This window comes from Xenopus laevis, chromosome 9_10L, assembly GCF_017654675.1.
Source record: "Xenopus laevis strain J_2021 chromosome 9_10L, Xenopus_laevis_v10.1, whole genome shotgun sequence".
Lineage (NCBI taxonomy): Eukaryota > Metazoa > Chordata > Amphibia > Anura > Pipidae > Xenopus > Xenopus laevis.
Window position 1 is genome coordinate 127,062,662 of NC_054387.1, and position 12,061 is coordinate 127,074,722.

General features: G+C 42.4%; 1 protein-coding gene across 11 annotated transcripts in view; it reads left to right on the forward strand.

The window, feature by feature from the left end:
- Window positions 1-7,463: 7,463 nt before the first annotated feature.
- The window catches only part of LOC108705602, a 411,717-nt gene continuing 407,119 nt past the window's right edge, over window positions 7,464-12,061 (forward strand). For all 11 annotated transcript variants that reach the window (XM_041576725.1, XM_041576726.1, XM_041576730.1 and 8 more), the window contains exon 1: window positions 7,464-12,006. In XM_041576725.1, the coding sequence (XP_041432659.1) occupies window positions 7,467-12,006 (4,540 nt within the window). In that variant the 5' untranslated portion in view covers window positions 7,464-7,466. The remainder of the gene's footprint in view (window positions 12,007-12,061) is intronic.

The following is a 12,061-nucleotide window of genomic DNA, read 5'->3' on the forward strand; positions in this document are numbered from 1 at the left end:
CCAGAAAAATGATTTTAAAGTTGTTTAAAGGGTGCAACGACCTGGACAGTGGCATGCCAGAGGGGGATCAAGGGCAAAAATGTATCTGAAAAAAACATTGTTGACACAGCGCTGCGTTTTGTGCTGTAAAGGGCAGAAATCACACTACGTCACTCAGGTGATGTTTCTGGACACGGAATGTGAAAAAGCTCACACAGCTAGGTGGCACTTGGTTAAAGACTGGGCAAACAATGCCTGCAAGGGCAACGTATACAGTAGTGGATACGGAATATATTATTGCTGCTGTAAAAACATCACTCAGGTGATGTTTACGGACACGGAATTATTATTGTTATTATTTAGACAGAATGTGAAAAAGCTCACACAGCTAGGTGGCACTTGCATACCTCCCAACTGTCCCTCTTTTGACCACTCAACCCCCTGTCCCTCTTTTGTACTGGAAAGTCCCTCTTTTCTCTGCACTGAACAGCCAGAAAAAAAACAGTTTCTAACTTAATTAGCTTTTGGCAGAGAGCTCAGAACAGCTAACAGGTGCAAATAAGATACTTTGTAACAATTTTTATGAATGATACCGTCAAGTGAGCAAATAATAGTTTTTAATTACTAGTTGCTTGTCACCTCCAGGATGTTCGTCCTGTTGGTGGCAATATTTCTGTAGTGGTGTGTTTAGCAGTCACCGTGCTTGTGCGCACATGCACGGTCAGGCAGAGGTAATTCAATGTACAGTGAAGTGAACCAAAAAACACTGATTCTGCAGTGTGGGCCCAGTTTTGGTCTACTTTATTGATCACCTGCAGTGACCATAAAAGATGCGATTTTGCCACTGTTGCAGAACCCTGAAAAATTAGGCATGTGTACTTTCCTGAAAAATTATGTTTTTTTTGTCGCAGCCACTGAAGCACAGAGGCCAGAAAAAATATGCCATATAAATGCTGAAAATATTAATTTTTTTTTTGTCGCAGCCACTGAAGCACAGAGGCCAGAAAAAATATGCCATATAAAAGCTGAAAATAGTCATTTTTTTTTTGTCGCAGCCACTGAAGCACAGAGGCCAGAAAAAATATGCCATATAAATGCTAAAAATAGTCATTTTTTTTGTCGCAGCCACTGAAGCACAGAGGCCAGAAAAAATATGCCATATAAATGCTAAAAAAAGTCATTTTTTTTGTCGCAGCCACTGAAGCACAGAGGCCAGAAAAAATATGCCATATAAATGCTAAAAATAGTCATTTTTTTGGTTGCAGCCACTGAAGCACAGAGGCCAGAAAAACTCAGGATTTACCTGTCCAAAAAGTTTTGATTCAAATGAAACCAAACCAGTAGGGTTTGCACCCTAGTTTGTAACGGTGGCGGAGGGAGGAGGACGCTAAAGGACAGCTGTGTGTGGAGTCATGCGGCGTGCAGAGAAGGACAGCTGCATGGGGAGTCAGAACAAGTCTTCCGGTGTGCAGTAACCCTCCGAGATCCATGCCTCGTTCATTTTAATAAAGGTCAGGTAATCCACACTTTTGTGACCTAGGCGAGTTCTCTTGTCAGTTACAATCCCTCCTGCTGCACTGAAGGTCCTTTCTGAGAGGACACTTGAGGCGGGGCAAGACAAGAGGTTCATGGCAAATTGTGACAGCTCTGGCCACAGATCAAGCCTGTGCACCCAGTAGTCCAGGGGTTCATCGCTCCTCAGAGGGTCGATATCTGCAGTTAATGCCAGGTAGTCCGCAGCGTTCTTTGAGGGTGGATCCCGAAGGGTTCTGGCGCTGCCTTGGACTGAAAAACATTTGCATGTCTGACGTTACAGAGTGGCCAAAGTGCATTGTCCTTGCAGGTGCGCTCGTGGCAGGATTACTGGCACCTCTGCCCCTGGAATGTTGATGAGTTCCTGAAGTGACATGACCCTTAAAAGCATTGTACAACATGTTTTGCAGGCTGGTTTGTAAATGCAGCATCCTTTCGGACTTGTGGTACGTTGGTAACATTTCTGCCACTTTATGCTTGTACCGAGGGTCTAGTAGCGTTGCGACCCAGTACAGGTCCTTCTCCTTAAGCCTCTTGATACGGGGGTCCTTCAACAGGCATGACAGCATGAAAGACCCCATTCTCACAAGGTTGGATGCAGAGGTATCCATCTCCGCTTCCTCATTATCAAGGACTGCATCATCCACGGTCTCCTCCCCCCAGCCACGTACAAGACCAGGGGTCCCCAAACGGTCACCACCAGCCCCCTGGGAAGCCTGCTCCTGTTGGTCCTCCTCCTCCACAAAGCCACCTTCCTCCTCTGACTCCACTTCTGACACCTCTCCCTGCATTGCAGCAGGTGCCTGGGCTGGTTCTGGTGATTCCGACCAGAAATCGTGCGCTTCCTGCTCCTCGTCACGCTGGTCTACAGCCTCTTCTGTCACTCGTCGCACGGCACGCTCCAGGAAGAAAGCAAAGGGTATTAGGTTGCATGAGCCTGCAGGCATCGCGCATAAGCACCCAGTAATGGGGGAAAAAAATCCCCAGCTCTGCAGATCCAGTCCTACCACCCAGTTCAAACAGGTATTCATTGACGGCTCTTTGTTGTTGCAGCAGACGTTCAAACATGAGGAGCGTTGAATTCCAGCGAGTCTGGCTGTCGCAAATTAAACGCCTGACTGGCATGTTGTACTGCTGCTGAATGTCAGCAAGGCATGCCATGGCTGTGTAGGAACGTCTGAAATGGGCCGACGCCTTCCTGGACTGCCTGAGAATGTCCTGGAATCCTGGGTACTTCGAGATAAAACGTTGGACTATTAAATTCAGAACATGTGCCATGCAGGGCACATGTGTTAAATTGCCCAGTCTCAGTGCTGCCAACAGATTGCTTCCGTTGTCACACACCACTTTTCCGATCTTCAGTTGGTGTGGGGTCAGCCACCGATCGGCCTGTGACTGCAGAGATGACAGGAGTACAGATCCGGTATGGTTTCTGCTTTCCAGGCACGTCATCCCCAAGACAGCATGACAACGGCGTACCTGGCACGTCGAATAGCCTAGGGGGAGCTGGGGGTGCACAGGTGTGGAGGAGGAGGACCCAGCAGCAGAGGAGGAGGAAGCAGAGGAAGAAGACGAGGTAGAGAGCGAAGGAGGAGTAGAGGTGGTGGCAGAACCGCGTGCAATCCGTGGCGGTGACACCAACTCCACTGTTGTTGTTGAGCCACGCATTCCCTGCTTCCCAGCCATAACCAAATTCACCCAGTGGGCAGTGTAGGTGACATACCTGCCCTGACCATGCTTGGAGGACCATGCGTCAGTAGTCATATGGACCTTTGCCCCAACACTAAGTGACAGAGATGCGGTGACTTGGCTCTGCACATGGTGGTACAGGTGTGGTATTCCCTTCTTTGAAAAAAAATTGCGGCTGGGTACCTTCCACTGCGGTGTCCCAATTGCTACAAATTTGCGGAAGGCCTCAGAGTCCACCAGCTGGTATGGTAAAAGCTGGCGGGCTAAGAGTGCAGACAAGCCAGCTGTCAGACGCCGGGCAAGGGGGTGACTCGCAGACATTAGCTTCTTACGCTCAAACATGGCCCTCACAGAAACTTGGCTGGGGGCAGATGACTGGGAACTGGTGGTCAAGGTGGAAGGCGGAGTGGAGGGTGGTTCAGACGGGTCAAGGACAGCAGAGGTAGAGCAGTAAGATGCTGGACCAGAAGGAGGGTGGCTTTTAGTTTGTCTGCTGCCTTTGAGGTGTTGCTCCCATAGTGCTTTGTGCTTGCCGTTCATGTGCCTTCGCATAGAAGTTGTACCTATGTGGGTGTTGGGCTTCCCAAGACTCAGTTTCTGACTGCACTCATTGCAAATTACAACGCTTTTGTCAGAGGCACACACATTAAAAAATCCCACACTGCTGACCTATTTGAAGCTGGCAATCTGGCGGTAACAGTAGAAGTTGGCAGCAATGGCGGGTGCGTTGGCCGGCTGACCACAGGTGGCGATACATGTTGTTGCCCTACTGTTCCCTGCGAGCTGTCCTCCCTCCTTCTTCTAAGTCTTATTCTCCTCCTGCCTCTCTGACTCTCCGTCTCTCCATCTGAACTATCCTCCTCTTGCTCTCTTCTACTGGGCACCCACAAAACATCAATCTCCTCATCATCATTCTCCTCAGATGCATCAATTTCTTCTAACAGCTCACAGAAGGAAGCAGCAGCGGGGACCTCCTCATCACTCATTATGTCCATCTCTGTTGTGTTGTCTGCCAGAATTATATCTAGTGTAACGTCCTCATCTCCTTCATCTTCTTCTGCCAATAATGGTTGCGCATCACTCAGTTCAAAAAACTCATGTGTAAATAACTCCTCTGACTCCAGTGAAGAGGGGGCGCCGGTGGTGGAGGAAGTGTTACGTGGGGTGCCCATAGCAGAGGAGGATGAGGATGTTGTGGCAAAGTTAGAAACGGTAGAGGATGGGGTGTGCTGTGTAAGCCAGTCAACTACCTCTTCAGCATTTTGGGAGTTAAGGGTAATTGCCTTTGTAAAACTGGGCAATTTCCTAGGGCCACAGGATAGCATAGCAGCACGGCCCCTAGTGCCTCTGCGTGGCGGCCTGCCTTTGCCTGGCATTTTTTTTAAAAAAACAACAACAACTCAGGTGGTGTTTCTGGAGACGGTATTATTATTGATATTTAGACAGAATGTGAACAAGCTCACACAGCTAGGTGGCAGTTGTTTGAAAATGAAGAACACACTGGGCAAACAAATTGAAACAATGCCTGCAAGGTCAACGTATACACTACAGCAGTGGATATGGAATATATTATTGCTGCTTGAAAAACGTCACTCAGGTGGTGTTTCTGGAGACGGTATTATTATTGATATTTAGACAGAATGTGAACAAGCTCACACAGCTAGCTGGCAGTTGTTTGAAGAACAAACTGGGCAAATAATGCCTGCAAGTGCACTACTATTGGTGCACTACTATGAAGAACAGCAAACAGCACTGGACACGTTAAAGAACAGTGAGATAAGTAAAATAAAAAAATATATATATATATTAAAAAAAAAAATTACTCTGGTTGGTGCTGAACTACTAGGAGCAGCACACCAGTCCCACTCCCCAACACAGCTAGACTAATAGCACTGGGCTCTTATAGTAGCAAAGTAAAAAAACAAAAAAGAAAATAAAAGCAGTCCTTACAAGGACTATTGGGTTACAGGCAGCAGTCAGCAGATGAGAGATCAGCAGCAGTGCCCACAGCAACTACATATAGAGCACTGCAGTAGAAGGTAGATTACTAGCCAGCAAAGCTACCTACCCTAAAATGTCCCTCAAATCCCTGCAGAGTTCTGTCCCTACAATACAGAGCAGTATCAAGTAGATTACTAGCCAGCAAAGTTACTATCAACTGTCCCTCAAATCACTAGCAGCTCTCTCCCTACACTAGCTCTTCCAAGCACACACAGGCAGAATGAAAAAACGCTGCAGGGCTTCAGTTTATATATGGAAGGGGAGTGGTCCAGGGGGTGTGGGGGTGGTCCAGGATGGAGAGCTTCCTTATTGGCTGCCATGTATCTGCTGGTCTGGGGTGAGAGGGCAAAAATAAGCGCCAGCTAAGGCGAACCCAAATTGGCGAACGTCGCGCGACGTTCGCAAACATTCGGCGGACGCGAACACCCGATGTTCGCACGAACTAGTTCACGGGCGAACAGTCCGCGACATCCCTATTGGTCAACAGATAAACACTTAGTTACTGCTGAATGATTACTAATCAGGTTAAATTATTCACCCTCTGTTCTACTGCAGATTATTCAGACAATGATACAATGAAGGATAGTGAAGATAAAAACACAAAAGGAAATGCTGGAACCTCCAGAGGTATGTAACAGTCAACTGTACTCATCATATGCAGACTGCACTTGTGTATATGTCATTCATGTCAATTATTGATGAGCAGAACTGGTCCATTTCCCTTCAGTGTGAAATTAGTGAAATTGGCAGTGGAGTCAATGAGAAGGCAAAATTACATTGCATTTAAGGTATTCTTAGCTCTATAATCACATATACATTGCCCTATCTTGTGAGAGAAGCTCCTTTCAACTATGTTACAACTGTTCTTCATAGAAAAATGGCTTCCATGTTGCCAATTTCTTAAAAACATGGCACCCAGATAACTTTTTAGATAAACAGTGGGTGGACTCAAAACTGATTGGTTGATGTGGAAGGCAAGGGGCACAGAATGATGTCACAAAATCTTGCATTTTTCCCATCAAACCATGGCAAAATTGTATTGTGAATTTGCAAAGATCTTCACATCTGGTGAAAATGTGAACTTTGCCAAGAAACTATACAAGGCAAAAAAGTTTGCTTATGCCTAATGTCTATGGGGGTTATTTACTAAACTCGTGTCAACTTTTTTGGGGTAGAACTCTAAATTTTCAGTTTTTTAAAAAATGGAATTTTTTAAAAATGGTATTAAATCCCGATACAGCAAAAGGCCCGAATACGCCATCTCAGACCTGCTAAGGTTGTGTATAAGTCAATGCAAAGGTCCCTATCCTATTTTGACATGTTTGTGGTCTGTGCTGGAATTAGCTCCAAAATCTGACCTTTTCGTTCTTTTTGGGCAAAAATCTGAAAAATTCGGGCTTTTCATAAAAAGCCCCAAAAAATCAAGTGATTAAAAAGAAAACTCTGAAACAAATCGGACGATGGTGAGGGAACACCTGGAAGGAGACACGGCAGGCAGGGATGTGCAGTCAAACAGTTATTTTTTTATTCATTACGGCATGCATCAGTACAGCAGTTCACCAATATGGCTCTATTCCTGGTCCATCAGCTTTACAATTCACTGGACTGCACACTGTCAGGGGGGCCCACTCTCTCAGGCACCCCTCCTTGGGTTCTGACCGGTACTATCAGCCAAACCTAGCCCCTTAGGCCCTGACTGGCAGGTATCCAGCTGCACACACTGTGCCCACTCACTCCTTGTAGGGCCCACAGATGCCCATGCTAGTCCCTGGCTAACTTATGCACTCTAGAGCGTACTAGTTACAGAAGATTGCTCACTACCTCATTCATTATGTCTTCCAGGAATGACTCAACTAACAGAGAGCCTGCTGCTCACTTTCTTTCCCACGCATCTCTATATTTCTGCCTGTAACCATCCCTTTTATCACTTTCTTTCCTCCACCCACCGGGGACTTTCCTTAGCAACAGCTACCCTCCAACTCCCCCTTGTGGTTAACCTAGGAAAACCTGTATTAACTATTTATTACACATTTGTACTTAAACAATTAACAATTTTACCCTACTATAGCATGATATTTTCTATCTAGTTTAGTGTTGCTCAGCTGAGCTCAGGGGGATTCTCCAATCACAACTCATCCTACCATTTATAATGTAACACTGGGAGATTATGAAGACATGTGGGTTCCTGGTCACCTGTTCTATCTAAGCATCTCATTTTATTTATATAAACACATACTGTATTTCTTTCTGCAGACAAAGAAACCATGTATAGAGCCTTATTGAGGAAAATGAATATGGAACCATATGAAAACAAAGATCTAACATTACAAGACTTTCTTCAGATTGAACGAGAATGTTTACAGAACATTGGTGATGGGCAGAGAAAGTCTGCAGCCTGGAATTTTATACGTAAAATAATTGCTTTAAATGAAACTGCAAGAAAAAGTGAAGATGGCAGTGAAGATCTTCTGGATGATTCAGTTGATGAAACTTGTGACTCATCTAATTCTGTTCACCCCCTAGATGTCCAGTGTCTTGTCCTGCATTGCTGTGACCATTTTTTGCAGCAGGAGATTATACTGAGAATGTCTATGTGTCAATTTGCTGTCCCTTTGCTGCTCCCTGATGTTGATGGCCCAGGCTGTACCTTCATGCTTTGGGGAATGAGAGATATTGTAAAAAGATGGAGGCCTCAGTCACTAACAGAAAAAAACGAATATATGGAAGATAATCTTGTTCAGATATCTATGCCGACCTTCAGTTTTGTTAGATTGGGTGAAAGTACATTATCTATATCTTATATCCTGAATCAAGTTCTCAGCTCAACACAGCACATCTTTGTTCATGGTGAAATGGAAGGGGGTAATGTCACAAGAGAGATATCTGAGGGGCTGGTAGAAATATCCTGGTATTTTCCAGCTGGTAAAAGTAATTCAGATATTTTCTCAGAGCCAGTTTCATTTGCAAACCTTTGTGGAAATCTGGAAGACAACTTGACACAGTTTGCATTTCTAACTCAGATCTCATCTGCTGTGTTTATTTTTGTTAAGAATATTGATCAGAATCTGTATGACTTTTTATCCCAGTATGAAAACTCTCAGACAAACTTTGTTATTATTATCAAGACAAATGTTAAAATTGACAAAAACACAAATCTCGCAAATACCACTGTAATTGTATTCAGGAGTAAAGATAATGTAGTGAAAATAGCAGAGAGACTTCGAAAAGCTGCTGTAGATTTTATTAAGAAAAGATGCCGTGTCCTGAGTCTGGAAGATATGTCAGAAATTGCTTCCAAACTGGGAATCTCTATCGATGAGAATGAGACAGAATGTCAGAATGCAAAGGCAGATGCCAAAGCAATTACAGATGAGATAAAGGATGTTGCTGAGTACAAGAAGAAAACAATGAAACTACAGGGAAATTTGTGGGAAAAGCTTTCTGAGCTGGAAAAAGAAATGTGTCAAATGAAACAACAAGGTGATGAACATGGAGAGAGTTACAAATTGGAAATACAAAAGCAATGTGTGGAAATACGTGAGCAACAGTATAATTGCAAAATTCCAAAAGGCATTAGTTCATTTATCAATTCAGTCTTGAAAAAGAATCACATTGAAAAATTGTATTTTTTTAAATGGCTCAGATTTTATCTTGATTCAACTGCCAGGAAGAACCGCTCTGTTTTACAAGCTGAGTATAAAGAGAAATCTGAGTTGTCTGGCCTTGATCATAAAATATTAGCCAGTTCTCTGGGGATTGAACATTTCATAAGAGAGTTAAGCCAGTTTTATGAGGCAGAAGATTTTATGCTCAAGCATCGAATTGCAAATAAAAGACAATTCATGCAACTACCGGCATTTGCTGCTGATCTCTTACTGGGTGGATTCCCATTGGAGCTGATAGATGGAGATGCTTCTAATATCCCACTGCAGTGGCTACAGGATGTACTACATGAGCTGGACAATAAAACAGGGAAATGCTGCAGAATGGGGGTAATCACTGTATTAGGGGTTCAGAGCACAGGAAAATCCACCCTTCTAAACACAATGTTTGGGCTGCAGTTTCCAGTCTCTAGTGGACGATGCACACGAGGAGCTTTTATGACACTAATGAAAGTGAGAGAAAATTTCCAGGCGGAGCTGGGCTGTGAGTTTATTCTGGTGATTGATACTGAAGGATTGAGAGCTCCAGAATTGACTTCTCTGGAAAACAGCTATGAACATGATAATGAACTGGCAACACTGGTCATTGGGTTGAGTGACATCACAATTGTAAACATGTCTATGGAAAATACATCTGAGATGAAGGATATTTTGCAGATAGTGGTCCATGCATTCCTTAGGATGAAAGAGATTGGAAGGAAACCCAACTGCCATTTTGTACATCAGAATGTGAGTGATATTTCTGCTCATGAAAATAACTCACGGGACAGGATAAAACTTCTGGAGCATCTAAATGAAATAACCAAAATTGCTGCAAATATGGAAAAGAAAATTAAATTTACAGCATTTTCTGATATCATGAAATATGATCCAGATAAGGACAGTTGTTATATTCCTGGTCTCTGGAATGGAGTCCCACCAATGGCTTCTATAAGCACTGCATATAGCGAGGCCATCTTTGAGCTTAAAACATATTTAATAGAATGTATGAAGAACAAGGGGCACAGAATTGATGACTTTATAGAATGGATAAAAAGTCTGTGGAATGCTGTGAAACATGAGAACTTCATTTTCAGCTTTAAAAACAGCCTGGTAGCCATTGCATACTACAAACTGTCTAAGAAATACTCAGAACTAGAGTGGAAGTTCACTAAGACAATCCTTAATTGGCTAGCAGAGACTGAAACAGTGATCAAGAATCAAAATGCGCAAATGGCGGATAGTGAAGGAACAAAATGTACAACTGCAGTGTATTCTATACTCAGTGACGAGGAAAAGAACATGCAGGAGGAATTAGAAAAATATTTTTCAAATGAAAACAAAGATGCAAGTCTAATAGAGAGGTTCAAAGAAGAATTTTTAACTAGTGTGAGTTGCCTTAGGAAGAAGTTGGAATCATCATCTCTTAACAAATGTGCTGAGATTATTCGCATTAAAAAGGAGAACTTTAAGGTTAGAAATGTTATCAGTGCATACAAACAAGTTATTGATAAAAAGGTCACCAGTCTTGTGATGAAGTTCAGGGAGGAGAAATGTAAACCTAATGAAAAAACACTTGAAGAAGAATTTGAGTTAATGTGGGCAGACACTATATCAGAGTTAAATGTTACTGCCCTTCCAGAACTTAACATTGAACTTAATTTACTTGCACAATTAAAGAAAGAAATGGCAGCAAAGGGTTCCTCTGTCAATCAAAGATTAAATAACATAAGCCAACTCCTACAGCAGGAAAAGCTACATCTACATGAAAGTCAAGCATTATGTTTGTTAAATCATGTAAAGAGATTGCATATTTTAGATAGTGCTGCAGGTGATAAATTAGAAGAATTTTTAAAGTCTCTTTCAGAGAAATGTTCTGAGTATATAAAAAATAAGCTAAGTTCAGAGTCTGACTATGATGAAACATATGGATTGGAACTACTATATATAATTCATTCAGTGTGTGATGAAAACAAATTCCTTCAGATCTCAGCAGATATAGAGCTGGAGCTGAAACTCTTTATTTTGGGTAATGCCCTTGGTGCTTTCCAACACATGCATAAGGAATTTGTCAAGAAGAATGATCCTCTGATTTGTCTTGGAGAAATGAAGCCTAAATATTGGAAAAGTTTCCAGTATCTATTTCAAGAAAAAAATGAAAGCTGGGAACGAGCAAAACATTTCTGTGAGTTGTGGTTAAAACCAGCTCTGATTAAACAGGTAAACAGAAAACTTGGATATGAAATAGTAGATCACATTCTTAAAGACTGCCAATCCAATCAATTCAGCACAAGAATGTACTTCCAATTCACTGTGATGAAAACTCTTTTAGAAAAAAGTAATTTTTCTGACTACTTAGAATACATAAGTGATTATGAAACATTTGTCAAAAAATGGATAAATAACTGTATTTTAGAAAAATGTGACTTCCACCATCTGCAGTCGATTATTCTTTCTAATATCACAAAGAAGGTAAAAATATTCCTAAATGAGCCAAGGACCTTTCAGTTTCAGAAAGTCTCTGATTTCCTTGAGCACCTTAAAAAAGGACTGAGGACTGATCTAGTGTTATCAGATGATATGGATCTGTTTTGCCTGAAAGATGAGGCAAATATAAAAGAATTTGTTGAAAATCTTGAGAAATCTCTTAGTGACACTGAAGCAGAAATCATATCTGAGATGAAAGCAGTGGACAAGGAAACGATTCTTTCAAATGTTGTGGTAAAACCAGTTGATGAATTGTTTAAGAAAGTTTTTGGATGTGGGAAGCAGTGTCCATTCTGCAAAGCACCTTGTGAGGCTGGTGGAACTGAACATAAAAGTCACTTTGCATCTATTCACCGACCTTCAGGACTGGGAAAATACAGAATTGTTTTCACTCAGGCTCTTTGTTATGATATCTGCACCACTAATATATCTGGAAATAAATCATTTATACATGGAAGTGGCTCTTCTCATCTCTATAAAGAATACAGGACAGTTTACCCAGATTGGGATATTCTCCCTGACCCAAGTATGGAGTCCTCTGATTATTGGAAATATGTTCTTAAAGAATTTAATGAACACTTTGCAGAAGAATATGAGGCCAGTCCTGCTGAATATCCTAAGGAATGGAATACAATAACTAAAGCACAGGCAGAAAAATGCCTCAACACTGCCTTTGGTATGAAATTAAATACTTGCTTAAGTACATTATGTAAAAAAAGCACACTTTACTC